Source organism: Emys orbicularis, chromosome 9 (assembly GCF_028017835.1).
Source record: "Emys orbicularis isolate rEmyOrb1 chromosome 9, rEmyOrb1.hap1, whole genome shotgun sequence".
NCBI lineage: Eukaryota > Metazoa > Chordata > Testudines > Emydidae > Emys > Emys orbicularis.
The window spans coordinates 55,786,465-55,801,643 of NC_088691.1; the positions used below are offsets into that span (position 1 = coordinate 55,786,465).

Below are 15,179 nucleotides of genomic sequence, written 5' to 3' on the forward strand. Positions count from 1 at the left end.
ACCTCTTCTTTAACCAAACATTTTTGGGAATTTCAGAGCTAACTCCACATTGATGATGATTATTACACCAGCCTTGGAGTTAGTTGTGCCTTATCTATCCCTAAGGTTTTATGACTAGGCCCAGAGAGAAGGTTGAGATCAGGGTTCTCCCCAAGGGGTCCTCTGTGCTCGTGAGTGGGTTTGATTATCTTTACTGCTTTCTTCACCACATCCAACCTACTCCACACATCTGTGCATTGTGGCTGCTGTCCTTCAAGTTCAGGATTGAATAGGAGCCCATAGTCTGTCAGCATTAATGCTTAATTGTCTGGAACGAAGGGTGTGCTAAGCAATGACAAGCACTCCCTGCCCTGCCAATGTTTCATGGTCTTGTTAAGCTCCTCTGTTCTTCCTCAGGTGCTGACATTCGAGGGTTTTCCTCCATTCAGGCAGGAGACAGGCCCAGTCTGACATCAGTAATTGATCTAATAGAGAGAAGTGAAAAGCCTGTGGTGGCTGCCATTGAAGGTATGGCATTGGGAGGAGGACTGGAGGTGGCACTGGGCTGTCACTACAGGATTGCACATGCGCAGGTAACATGCTCTTAACCATCGAGAGTCCAACAAAGGGCAACAAATGTATTAGAAGGGTATGTCCTCCTACACAAGGTCCTACACAGCGTAAAGTGCTTAGAGCTGCTCTGAATGCAAGGGGAAATGGGAGGATCTGGACAGGGAGCCCAGGGGAACCTGAGGCTGAATTAATAAGAGTGCTGCTGCATGACCTTCCTGGGAGCAGAAGAAAGGCTAGAGGGAAGAGCTCATAACTAAATGCCTCATTTGTATGCTGTGGATCCCACTTAACAGCTTCACCCCCAGCTCCTCCCATTCGCTACACTGCCCTTGGGAGTAAGGGAGCAGGTGCACAGGAAGAGTGAGACTTAGGCCTGCTCTGCGCTACAAAGTTAAGTCAACTTAAGTCACCTTGTGTCAACCGATTTGTGCATGTCTACACTCAAATTTGTCTCCAGCCAACGTAAGCATCCTGTTATGATGACACAGTAAAACCACCTCCCTGAATGGCATAGAGCCACAGTCAACTTACTGAGGTAGATGCAGTGCGAGTGTAGACACTGCATGACATGGGTCCATCCTAACAATCCTAGAGCAGCTGCCCCATTGTGCCCCATTCCTTGCAACAGTGTCTGCTCTGGTCACAATTGCAAACTCCACTGCCCAGGTGTCACAGAGACCAGAAGCCACCCCAGCCCTTATAAAGCTACCCACATATATCTGAAATGCCTTTTCCTGATTGCCCACCTCATGAGCACACCTAATAGCTCTCTCTTGTTGTGTGCAACTGCCCAACCAACCATGCCGGCTGCACATGCTAGACCTGCTCCTGCCTGGAGCAGACAGGAGATATTGGATCTCCTGGGACTGTGGGGAGAAGAGGCTGTGCAAGCACAGCTATGGAGCAGCTGTAGAACCGTGGACATCTGCAAAAATATTTGCATTGGGGATGCAGGCAAAGGGGTACAACAGGGATCAGCAGCAGTGCTAAAGCGAAGGAATTGCACCAGACATACCACAGAGCCAAGGAGACCAACTATCAATCTCATGCTGTGCTGCAAACCTGCCACTCTTACAACTGGCTGCATGCCATACTTGGTAGAGATCCCATCAGCACCCCACAGACCGCCATGGATACCTTGGAGGAGCCCGAACAATGAGGAGCTGGTGGAGGAGGAGGAGTTGCAGGGAAGGGGGGAGATGCAGTGGAAGGATCCAGCCATGCCATGAGCCAGGACCTGTTCAGGACTCCACCGCAGTCTAGCCAGTACCACCAGCTGAGCATGGACAAGCCCAATGAAGGGGAAGGAACCTCTGGTAAGTGTGTGCATGCATTATTTCTTACAGTGTTTAAATCTAAAGATGGCGCCCAGCCCATACCCACGTTCACAAGACATGAGTATCAACTTTTCAATTTTACATGTACAAGAAGAGGTAGAGGTACAACAAACAGAGGTTGAGTTGGTATTTGCTTTCATTCCCCTGTTGGGTTAGGCGGGAGGCATCATGCGGAGCAGTTTGTTTATGTACGCTGCATCCTCCTGGGAAATCTTGATAAAACTTTCATAGAGATACTCTGTGATCCTCTCCCAAAGGTTTCTAGGGATGGCTGCCCTATTTCTTCCTCAATGGTGGGACACTCTCCCATGCCACTCTGTGATGAGTTTGGCTGGCACCACTGCAGTAAACAGGCTAGTGGCATCCAGACCTGGGCAGCTTTGAAACACAGGTAGCAGCTGTGCTCCCTGTGCTTTGTGACCCTCAGGAGAGAGATATCAGCTAAAACCACCACTACCGGTGAAAAATACTCCTAATACTCAGTATCATTGCCCTGTGCTTGTACCCATTGACATAGGCACCAACATTTTATTGTTTCATGAAACCAAAATTCCTTCAACCCCTCTCCCCTCACCACTGGTGGGCATACCCACTATGGCTGGGGCTGGAGAGCGGTGCTGTGCACAGGTGCTCCAAAGCTGACATGTCAATAAGTATGTCTTTTTAAAAGTTTTTATGGGAATTAGTTTCAACCCCCCCATCCTTATCTTCCCCTTTCTCTTGTGACTGTAATTCCAAAGACACATCTGTGTTTTTATCAGCAGCTGCTGCCATTGCAACCTTTGCCCCCTCCACACCATGAGAACGCCTGACCTTGAGGAGGAGAAGGAAGAGGACTAGGCAGGACATGTTGCACATCCCAAATGCTGCAGACCTTAGTTGACCTACAGGTCCAAAAGTCCTGGACTCCCCACCCTTTGCAGTCCTTAGAGAACTCGATGCTAGCAGCTCCCTACACCCCCCAACATACCATGTGGCATCACAGACTGCATCCCTGCCCCTACCACTTCTCATCTAGGGACAGCCAGGAAAACCACAGCTTCACATCCACTGGCCTGTGAGAACCACAGTTGGTATATGTGTAGCCACAAGGGACTACATTTGTGCACTGAAATGGACAGGTATGTTTGCTGCTTTTCCAATTTTAAAGTTCCATGCTATTAGTCTGTGTTAAAAGTTTGTATTGCATTGCCTGTTGTGTTTTGCTCATTGTCTTTCTGCACTGTTTTTGCCACTCAATAAATTTCTATATTTTTTTAAACAAAACTATCTTTATCTGTTCACAACACATATTGCAGAATGTGAAATGGTACTCAAAGCATACTGTACTTGTAAATGTACAGCACCACAGAACTCCTGATTTCAGTAAAACACACAGTAATAGTTATAAATGCACAGCAAGCACTAGACATTTCTTAGTAGCATCCAAAGCTCCAGGCCCAGAGATCGCACAAGCACAGAACACTACTGTGAGTGACAGTTAAAGTGCTCTTTCAAAGCCTTCCTCAACCGTATAGCTCCACATTGAGCTCTTGTAATGGCCCTTGTGTTTGACTGTTCAAAGTCTGCTCACAGCTGCTCCACCTCCACCCTGGCAGCAGCTTTTCCCCTTTTGGCTCACAGATATTATGCAGGACATCAGAGGCCGCTATGTGAGTAAACACTGTCAGCATCCCTTCAGTCTACCAAAAGCACATGCAACCGTTGTTCTGCACCTGCTGAGCTGGTAGTTGAATCTTTCCTTGGTGCTGTCGAGGTAGTAGGTGTCTGGCTTCAAGAGCTAGAGAAGCAAGAAGTAGGCTGGGTCTCCCAGAATCACTATTGGTATTTCAACATCACCAATGGTAATTCGCTGGTCAGGAAAGAATGTCCCTGCTTGCAGTTTTCTGAACCATCCTGTGCGCTTAACGATGCGAGTATCATACATCTTCTCTGACCAGCCCACACTGATATCAGTGAAGCATCCCCAATGATCCACCAATGCTTACATAACCATAGAAAAGTAGCCCTTTCTGTTGATATATTCTGTATTCAGGTGGGCTGGTGCCAAAATAGCGATATGTGTTCCATCTATCATACCACTGCAGTTCAGCAACCCCAAACCTGCAAATCCATCCACGATGTCCTGCGCACGTTGCCCAGAGTCACAGTTCTGCGTAGCAGGAAATGGTTAATGGCCCTACACACTTGCGTGACAATGGCCCCCGCTGTAGATTTTCCAACTCCAAAATGATTTCCCACTGACCAGTAGCAATCCAGCATTGTAAGCTTCCATAGTGTGATTGCCACTCGTTTCTCAACTATCAGTGCAGCTCTCATTCTGGTGTCCATGCACTGGAGGGCTGCGGCGAGCTCAGCACACAAATCCAGAAATTTGGCCTTTCACAATCGAAAGTTCTGCAGCCACTGCACATCATCCCAAACCTGCATTATGATGCAATCTCACCAGCCAGTGCTTGTTTCTCAGGCCAAAAAGCAGCACTCCACCATCTGCAACTGCTCCATGAACGCCACCAAAAGCCTTGAATTGTTTCACTGTGTCCCTCAGCAAATTGTCCTCCAAGAAATTGCCGTGTCTCCCATTGTTGCAGTAGTTCCTGTGGATTTGCAAATACACGAGAATTGTGTGTCCTGTATTTGCAGTGCTTATGAGAATAGCACAGAGGTCTGCAGGCTCCAGGCTTCTGTCAGAGATGGCAGACAGCAAAAAGGGCCACGCGGGTTTATGGAAACAAAAAAAGCACAATCATTTTAGGATATGGATGGCATTATGGGATGCAGGGCCGGCTCTGGCTTTTGGGCCGCCCCAAGCAAAAAAAAAACAAAAAAAAAACGGGGCGGCCAGAACGGCAAAGCAAAAAAAAACCACCTGCGGCACAGCCGGAGCGCGGGTGCAGGGGGACCGGCTGGGAGGGGGAGGAGGCGGGAGTGGGCGGGAGAGAGAGAGAAGGGGGCGGCCAGGGCTACAGCAGGGACGCTGCCACGCGGCCCCTCCCGCTGCGCCACCTCCTGCCGCCTGCCGCGAGGGCTCCGCTCCGGTCGGCGGGGAGTGAAGGAAGAGGACTGCCCTGCAGGGCGCTCTGGTTCTCCGCGCCGCCGCCCCCTACAGGGCGGCTGGAGCGGAACAAGAACAAAAAAAACAAAACCAAAAAACAAACAACAACAAAAAGCGGCCGTGCCGCCCTAGGATTGGGCGGAACGCCGCCTCGAACAATCTGCCGCCCCAAGCACCAGCTTCCTCAGCTGGTGCCTGGAGCTGGCCCTGATGGGATGGAGAACAGTGCATGCTGGGAACTTGACTCCTAATTCCTAGAGATCCCTAGGTGAGTCATTTCTATCCCACAACACATTGCAAGAAGTTCCCAAAAGGCACTGCACTGGAGGATGGCATGTGGCACACTGGGATACCTACCCATGATGGAGCCATGCCTCATCCCATACACAATCTCACAGATCATATTCTACATGTACCTACACATTAAAATCAAAAGGCCACTCAAATTTTTCATGCACACATGTAGAAAACCAATGGAATATTGAAAGCCTGAATTTCCATTCAGCTGATGAATGTATGAGTGCCAATAGTGCCCAGCAAAAAACCAGCACTTTTAAACCTGCATAATTCATCAAATCATCACAGGTGTTCACCAAATTACTGAAGGCAGATCTGTGACCTAAGTTTATATCCCTACCAAATTTCAAGTTTCTACCACTCTGTTGTGGCATTAGAGTTCTTTTGAAAGTTTACAAATATAGGCAGAGTAGGTGGCCACACCCCTAGTTAATATTACCAAATACTTTCCATTATAATCACCTAATTTCAGTTGCTTATAATTTGCTAAACTTTAATCATGTGAATGGTGGTTTGTTTTTTTTTAAGTTTCAACAAAAATGGTCCAGCTGTTCTCAAGAATTAGGTTGGGGGGAAATAGGCAGTTTTGCCAATGTTGAACTTTATTTTAACGATTTCTTTGAAAGAGCTCTAATGTGTCCCTACTTTTGAAGCAGAAACCTGAAACTTAGCAGGTGATGTTTTTGGAGTCAGGGAGGTATCTTTTACTTTTCCCATTAAAATGTATCCAGATTTAGCAGAGTTATAAACTGCTGAAAAACACAATTTGCACCTTTCTGGGGCTCCGCAGAGCAGTTTGCTAGAAGGAATGGGGTGTGACTGTGGTTCTGCTGTGCTTGCATCTTCTGTATATAGTATATAATTATTGTTTTCTTTAATTAGACCCTCTGTTTACCTTCACTCCGCTCTAGGCCTGGGTAGGTCTTCCAGAGGTCACCCTTGGGCTACTTCCAGGTGCTGGAGGAACCCAGAGACTCCCCAGACTGATTGGGGTCCCAGCCGCACTTGACCTAATCACCACAGGTAAATTTCTTTGGCTTTGTTTAGAATAGGATGGAAAGATGTGACACAGGATCATTTTAGCTAGCTCAATCTACTGAACATCTTCAAAAACTCTAGTCAGACAATGCAAATTGTATTTTAACACATGCTAATCTGGTTGAGTCAAAACAACTTGCCTTGTCTTAACTCGAGTTTTTGAAGATGTTAGACTGAGCTAGCTAACACAGTCTAACCTTTAAATTCTGGTTTAGACAAAGCCAGAATGTTAGAATAGCAGCAAAGAGTCCTCTGGCACCTTATAGACTAACAGACGTATTGGAGCATACCCACTTCATCGGATGCATGCAATGTTAGAATAGACTCTGTATATATGTGTGAATGCACAGACACAACGTGTGCAGACACTCCCAAGGCATACTTATGTGTGACACTATATGGTACATTCATGTGTGCATGCATTCATACATATGCATCTCTTGCAGAATGGAATTAGCTGTGGTCTAACTGGGGGACAAAAGGAATGGCTTTGTATATCTATCTAGATATTTTATTACCATTTTTTCTTGTAAGAGGGAGTTGCCATTTTGTCTGTACACACTAGATTACTGAAACCTTTATGTAATAAAACAGTGGGACATTTTAAATGTAAAGGGGTTTTGCTCCTCAGTACCCTGCTGTGCTGAGAGAGCACAACTGGGGAAATATAAGGTGTATAATCAGCTTCAAAGTTAATTAGAACAGGAGAAAACTGACAGAACAGGATGTACCCAGCCTTCAGTTTTTACTGCTAGCTCCCCTTTGTTTTTTCCCATTCTGTGTTATCTCAGCACACCTGCTTTTGCCATTCCAGAGCAAAGCCAATTAATGATTTAGTTAGCAGTGCATGTTCCTGTCTGGTGTGACTAATGCATCCCAACTGGGAACATATCTCAGGCCAGCCAAATACAGAAGTTTTATCAAATGGAATGAAATGAAATCTCTGACAGCAGGAAGCTGAAGCCACCTTATTTCTTCATTACAGGGAAACGTGTGCTCGCTGCTGAAGCGCTGAAGCTGGGCATCATTGACGAAATCGTGGAAGAAAACACAATTGATGCAGCAATCCACTTGGCAAACAAAGTGTCAGGTAAGGGAGGAAGTGTAATAATGACAAGGAGCCCACTGGTGAGGAGCAGCTCAGCCTAGTCAGGTTAGTGGGCCAGAAGGAGAACAGCTGGTGCTAACTGGAAGAAGGCTTGCTGTGAAAAGAGCACCCTTGCTCTTTTCCAAACACCGTTTCGATCTCCTGCCTCTTTGCTGGGTTTTGAATTCCACAGAAAACAAGCTTTAAACAGAGAGCAATTATTTTCCTGAAGTATGTCTGAAAAACTCAAAAATACTGGTGAGCGTCAAAGCGCTCAACAAATTCAGATGAGGCAGAGAGATGGGGACAAATACAGTTAAAGCAACAAAGATTCCCTATGGCTCATGCATGCTAAACATACACCCTTCCATACCCCCGAGGAACAGCACTGCTTCCTCCCCAGGTGGTTTTCTGGGTTGATAAGAGGACTAAGCACACTTTCCATATAAAATACATTCTTGGACAGCCAGGCTTGTTGGTGCTGTGCACAGCTCGGCTGCACAATCAATACTGGCTGCACTAAAAGAACTCTTGATAATGGCAAATCCCCAGCCAGGCATAGTGACCCAATAAATCTGTCTCTAAATGCCCATTTCTCCATTTCTTTAGCCATAAGCTGTTGTTACTTTGCCATTGTCTGAGAAGAGACTGAGCTGTGGAGAGGGGAAATACACCAGAAATGGCAATCTTATAAAGAGGTCATTTAGAACCTAAAGGTCACTAGGCCAAATTCCAGAAATGTTTTCACCACTGTTCTGCTTTGGTGCCTCTTCTGGGGAGAGCATCCAAGTGAAAATGAGATAGGATCAGAAGAGACTAAAATGGGGAAAGAGCAAGTTAAAAAATTACTTAGACAAATTAGATGTCTTCACTCACCAGGACCTGATGAAATGCATCCAAGGAGCTGACTGAGGAGATATCTGAGCCATTAGTGATTCTCTTTGAAAAGTCATGGAAGACGGGAAACATTCCAGAAGACTGGAAAAGGGCAAATATAGTGCCAATCTATAAAAAGGGAAATAAGGACAACCCAGGGAATTACAGACCAGTCAGCTTAACTTCTGTACCCAGAAAGATAATAGAGCAAATAATTAAGCAATCACTTTGCAAACATCTAGAAGATAATAAGGTGATAAGTAACAGTCAGCATGGATTTGTCAAGAACAAATCGTGTCAACCCAATCTGATAGCTTTCTTTGACAGGGTAACAAGTCTTGTGGATAGGGAGGAAGCAATAGAGGTGGTATATCTTGACTTTAGTAAAGCTTTTGATACTGTCTCACATGACCTTCTCATAAACAAACTAGAGAAATGCAACCTAGATAGAGCTACTATAAGGTGGGTGCAAAACTGGTTGGAAAACCATTCCCAGAGAGTAGTAATCAGTGGTTCACAGTCATGCTGGAAGGACATAACAAATGGGGTCCTGCAGGGAGCAGTTCTGGGTCTGGTTCTGTTCAATATCTTCATCAATGATTTAGATAATGGCATAGAGAGTACACTTGTTAAGTTTGTGGATGATACCAAGGTGGGAGGGGTTGCAAGTGCTTTGGAGATAGGATTAAAATTCAAAATGATCTGGACAAACTGGAGAAATAGTCTGAAGTAAATAGGATGAAATTCAATAAGGACAAATGCAAATTACTCCATTTAGGAAGGAACAATCAGTTGCAGACATACAAAATGGGAAATGACTGCCTAGGAAGGAGTACTGCAGAAATGAATCTGGGGATCATAGTGGACCGCAAGCTAAATATGAGTCAACAGTGTAATGCTGTTGCAAAAAAAGCAAACATCATTCTGGGATGTATTAGCAGGAGTGTTGTAAGCAAGACACGAGAAGTAATTCTTCTACTCTACTCCGCGCTGATTAGGCCTCAACTGGAGTATTGTCCATCTCTGGGCACCACATTTCAGGAAGGATGTGGACAAATTGGAGAAAGTCCAGAGAAGAGCAACAAAAATGATTAAAGGTCTAGAAAACATGACCTATGAGGGAAGATTGAAAAAATTGGGTTTGTTTAGTCTGGAAAAGAGAAGACTGAGAGGGGACATGATAACAGTTTTCAAGTATGTAAAAGGTTGTTACAGGGAGGAGGGAGAATACTGTATTGTTTTTCTTAACCTCTGAGGATAGGACAAGAAGCAATGGGCTTAAATTGCAGCAAGGGAGGTTTAGGTTGGACATTAGGAAAAACTTCCTAACTGTCAGGGTTGTTAAGCACTGGAATAAATTGCCTAGGGAGGTTGTGACATCTCCATCATTGGAGATTTTTAAGAGCAGGTTAGACAAACACCTGTCAGGAATGGTTTTAGATAATACTTAGTCCTGCCATGAGTGCAGGGGACTGGACTAGATGACCTCTCACAGTCCCTTCCAGTCCTATGATTCTGTGAACTCCACCGGAGCTTTGCACATGAGAGCCAAGCTGGGAAGCACTGAGTCAGCATGCTCCTTGGCTGTCCTGGCCACATGCCTTTTTCTGTCAACACCCCACCTTCTTCTGGAATGGTGTTTGTCCACTTCCACCTCTTCCCAGCACAAAGAAGGTTGCAGGCGCTTTGCCCTGCCGCAGCCTCTTTCCTAGTGGACCTTCGGGCCTTGTGATAAGAGCTATGCCAACAAAAGCTAGCTTAGTCCAAAGGGTGAATGTAGAAATCTAGATGACTGTATGCACCATTTTTTAACACTATTTAATTTATGGGTTCTTGCTCAAGATCAATGTTTTGTAGCATTCTCACCTACATTTTGTCCAAGAGCTCTCTAGCAGAAGTGGTCTCCTGCAATAGATACTTTCTCCTCTCACTGTGTTCAGGTTATTTTTAAGTTTTTCAATTTTTATCTTTAGGAACAATCAATCATTTCCATAAGCAGTCCTCCTTCCTCTCTCTTTTTTTGTTCAGACAACCAAGTTCTATGGAAATATAAAGCTCTTAGAGATATGTGTTAATATACTTTGCTGTTGGTTCTAAGCAAGGCAAAGAAACTTCTGCTCATCAACCCCACCTGCCTGTTTTAGATGAAAGTTCCATGTTTGTCCCTCCTCTATCTTTTGGAGAAGTTATCACTCTTCTCAGCAATGTCTTTCCAAGAAGCAATGGATTCACTCTGAAGTATGCTCCAGGTTGATGACCCTGTGTAGGGTCCATACCAGTGTTTATAGCAGAGATCTGTAACTTTGGTAGACACATTGCTAGATACTCTGGTTTTCAGCTTAATATTATTTGAAATCAGATAAAACCCCCAGACATTTGAATGCTTATTTTCTTCTCTGTGACAAGTTAGTTATGCATTGTGCAGTGACTGAGAATGATGAAAGCCAGCATGACCTCAGAGGAGAACCTCAGGACTGGATGAATCATCCAACATTCTGTTCTCTGATGTCATTTGCTTTTGGGATTTACATATCTACTGTCGTTACCAGAAAATTTCCGTACTTCAATTTCATCCTCAGTGACTAACAGAATTAACTCCATGAGTACTGTAAAAAACAAGGATTATAGCAATAAGCTCAGGGCTTTTTAAATTGCTATGTACTCTTTCCTTACAGCTTTCATGGTATCTGCTTCAGCTGTTCATTTTTCCCAGACAGCATTTTCAAAGTCAGCCCTGATTTCCCACCTACTCTGAGGATTTGCCACCAAGCCTCGTTGAAGAACACTGAAATCTGAAAACGTGTCAGTACACTATTTAACTGCATTATCCCTGATCAAGATGAAAGAATGAGCTGACAGAGAAATCATAGGATAGATTTATGACATGGATCTTTGTATACTTCTCTGTCATACTATGGCAAACCAGCAGCATCCATGCCAAACACCTTAAAAAAAGATGCAGCCATCTCAGCTACTTGGGCTGAACTCATGAGCTCAAATTTCTGTGAGTGCTTCCTAATTGGCTCGTGTATCTTATGGGAACCAACAACCAAGTTGCATAGGAAATACCAAGATTTGAGTCCATTATCCTTGCATATAGCACTAGGCACGCTTTCTGATAGGACTGGTGAAGAACCTTTTTTCACATGTAAGCTGGATAATTGCTTATGTAAAATAACTTGTGGTGGCACTGCTAGAATTTCTATACTCGGTCAGATACTTAGCCAAGTAAATGGAAGATCAATTTCAAAAAGTTAACTTGGAGATTATTTTCCTTCAGAGCTTTGCTGTCTGCTAGTGCTGTAGATGTTATGGCTAAAGCTCAGTCTTTCAGATTTCATAGTAATAGGCTGGTACTGTGCAAGGCTTCCTTGGTTTAATATAATATGTGCTTAACGGAATTGTCTATACTGTCTCCACCTGTTAGAGGAACATCCTTCATCCACAAATTGTTATGGAATGTTCCTAGCGAAGGACACTTACTCAGGTACAGTTTTGTGTATTTAAGGATAAGAATACACAGATACCATCTACAGAAGTAATACTCCATGTTTACTTATTCAGTGAAAATCAAGACTGATATGCTGCAGGTCAGGTAAATTAACATTCTTCAAGCCTTAGCTTTTTCAGCCAAAATAAATGTCCTCACTTCTGAAAATATCCATTATAAGAAAGGAACAGAGACTACATTGAAAACTATAGACAGAGGTTAATTTCTTGAAGAGCTGCAAGCTGTAATTTATAAGTGGAATGTTCTTTCATGAGGCTGTTTTTTTTTATTTTTTATTTTTTTAAATAAAGGTCCCGGCTGCTAATTTAGAGCTGCATTATACAGTGTGTCCACTGGATGGCACCAGACAATTGACATTCAACTGTCACTTGGCTATTCGCTTGCTCTCAGTGCAGGAAAGCACATATTCTTCAAAGACCAGCCACACTGGGAGCCAAGCAGAACCTGAGGCAGATTTGGGTCAAAGTAGCACCTCCTGGCATCAGGCTGTAGGTGGGAAAGAGGATGAGGAAAGTCTGAGTGCCCATTTGCCAGGTGTGGTGATGTGTGTCTCCTGTCTGAGTAGAAGGGTGCCTATGGGTATCACTGATATGATTGCAGGGTAACTGGGCAGATCCTGACTCTTCAGTGGTGACCACTGGAGGTAGGCACAAACCAACTGTATCTCTTAACCATCCTCTGGGGATATTCCCAATAGCTTTGCCTCTTTTCAATCCCGCTCTGAGGCTCACTATTGTGGCTGCCTACTGCTCTAGACAAAGAGGGATCCACATACTGCCCTCTTGAGCCAACTAGTGTTGCTCCTGGCTTGATCAGAGGTGGACAATTGAGAGCAAGGAATGGCATTTGTCCCTCTGATGGATTGGGTGCACTGCCTTCCAGGGCCGGCTCTAGCTTTTTTGCCGCCCCAGGCAAAAAAAAAAAAAAGGCGGCCGGACTGCCAAAGCAAAAAAAAAAAAAAAAAAACAGCACGTGGAGGGCGGTCAAGGCGGCTTGCAGGAGGGCTCCCTCCGCCCGTGGGCAGCCAGGCGCTGCAGTCCGCTTGCAGCCGGGCGAGAGGGGCTCCCCCCTCCGGCCTTGGGGTGCCTCTCCCGGCCGGGCAGGCTCCAAGGGGTCTGACACAGGCAGCGCTGGCTGGGGTCTGCGACCTCCGCGTGGGGCCGGCATTGCAGCGGGGCTCGGCACAGTGCAAACGGCGCCGGGATCAGTGGGGCCCGCCCCTCCGCTGCCTGCTGGGCCGCCGCAGAACCGTCCCTGCCACCGCTGCCCGCTGGGCCGCCGCAGAACCCTCCCTCCCTGCCTCCACTGCCCACCGGGCCACCGCAGAACTCTCCCTCCTTCCAGTGCCCGGGGGCTGCAGGAGGTGCTGGCTCAGCCGCTCCTTTAAAGGCGGCTTGGCCAGGCCGGGCTCAGAGCAGCGCGGGAGGTGGAGGCTGGTGCAGGCGGCGGGGAGTGGCGCGTCCCGGGGAGCCCAGCGGCACGATGAGCAGCAGGGATCACTAGTTCCTGCCCCCCCGGGTCGGGGTCCGTGCCCCTTCAGGGCTGGGCTGGCCGCCCCAAGATTGGCCGGAATGCCGCCCCTTACAATGTGCCGCCCCAGGCACGTGCTTTCTCGTCTGGTGCCTGGAGCTGGCCCTGCTGCCTTCCTTTTATGTGCTTCCTGTCTCTGCTGGCCTGGGGAGTGGGGACCAATCTTAGCAGCTGGTCTTCAGTCCCTTGTCTGGAAGTTCATTGTGCTGGAACCAGACTGCGGGGTTGGGTCTTGCACGTGGAGCCGAATAATTTTTCAAGAATTTAGGCACCTGCCTGCTGCGTCTATTTCTCTTACTTTAATGGCATGATAGTTATTGTTGTTGCAAATTTTACAGATTGGGACATTTTACATCCTTGGCTTCTAATTGGTGCCACCTAGAATATAGCTCCTGGTAACGTGTATCTTTCTTAGTTTTCATTGGCTGAGGGTTCTTGTGCCCTCCGGGTAGCTGTGGCTGACAATGCTGCCCTTTGTCCCCGTTTCCCTTATTTTCCTTACCAGGCCAGAGGTGGCCTGGGCTGGTCTCTCCCTCACAGGTTTGGATTTGGGTTATTTCTCATTGTGTTAGTAATTTTGTGCTGATCGTTTTCAGTTATTTTTATTGTGATAGTAACTAGGAGCCCCAGTCAAGGACTAGTCAAGGCCCCATTGTGCTAGGTTCTGTGCAGACACAGAACAAAAAATGGTCCCTACACCAAAGATTTTACAATCTAAGTAGGGAGTTACGTTATGATAATCTGATCAGGGTGCATAGGTGCTGGAACTAAGGTGCAGGGGATGCTGCTGCACCCCCTGGCTTGAAGTGGTTTCCATTATATACAGGGTTTACAGTTTGGTTCAATGGTTCTCAGCAGCCCCACTATACAAATTGTTCCAGCACCACTGTCAGGGTGTTAAATGCTCATGTTTTGTCAACAGTGCAAGGAACTTTATTTGTCTGGTCTTTAGTCTCAATATTTCTAACTACAAGTGAAGTCACTACCTTAGGGCTATGCTGAATGTCTCCCATACCATATGGTAGCATCTCTTTCCATGAGCCTTCTCAAATCAACAGAAATTTTATGTAAAATCTCTTAGTATGGCTCATCAGTATCAGTTGTTTTCAGTTATCAGATCCACTCACAAATCCCGAAGTACAATTTTGAGCAGCAGGTGAAAACCCACTGTATATATGGCCTGATATTGAGGTCTGCAGATTTGCAGGTAAAAATTGTAGATTCAGGAACGGAGAATAAATAAGAATAAAGCTGGAGAAGAATGAAACCATCCAGTTTTGGAAGGTTGAACCAAAATCTGTTCAATCTCAGTCAGAAATCTTTCTTCAGATATACTCTGAAGAAAAGCTGAGCTGATAGCACAGGAGGTATTTTTCCTTCTCTTTTTGGATTCTTCACAAGTTTTCAATAAACAAATTTGAACTTTAAAAAAAAAAAAGCTCTTTGTTTCCTGGCTGTCTAACTTATCTCATACCCAGGAAATTAATCTATCATATGCCTAGTATTTCTCTCAAATGCTCTATTGGCTTGAAAGAAGAACTGGAGCTGAGATGGGCTAGTTAGGCAGCTACCATTATGGCTCCACTAGTGTTTCTGCATTTCAGCAGCTAATATGGAGTGGGCACTACTCTGCTGCTTTTCTGTCTCTTCAGGCTGACAGGCCAGAAAGGCAGCTGCACAAATTCTGTCATAGCTAAGATGATGCCATGAGAGTGGAAGAACTGGGTGGGCAGATTCTAGTAATCTGCCATCGTTGAAGCAAATGCTCTCCTCTGGTTGGGCTAATGCTGCAGGGGCCAAGAAACTCCAGTGGAAGACCACAGAACTAATATGCTTCTCTGGGCACCAGGCAAGGGGATCACTGCCAGGTGTGGGTCTGTAACTGCTTCTGTCTTT

At 45.7% G+C, this 15,179-nt stretch overlaps 1 protein-coding gene across 1 annotated transcript in view; it reads left to right on the plus strand.

Annotated features, from left to right (window-relative positions):
• The window catches only part of EHHADH (enoyl-CoA hydratase and 3-hydroxyacyl CoA dehydrogenase), a 45,887-nt gene that overhangs the window by 12,723 nt on the left and 17,985 nt on the right, over positions 1 to 15,179 (plus strand). Inside the window, exons 3-5 of the mRNA XM_065411218.1 lie at positions 397 to 572; positions 6,153 to 6,264; positions 7,265 to 7,369. Coding sequence (XP_065267290.1) covers positions 397 to 572; positions 6,153 to 6,264; positions 7,265 to 7,369 — 393 coding nt within the window. The remainder of the gene's footprint in view (positions 1 to 396; positions 573 to 6,152; positions 6,265 to 7,264; positions 7,370 to 15,179) is intronic.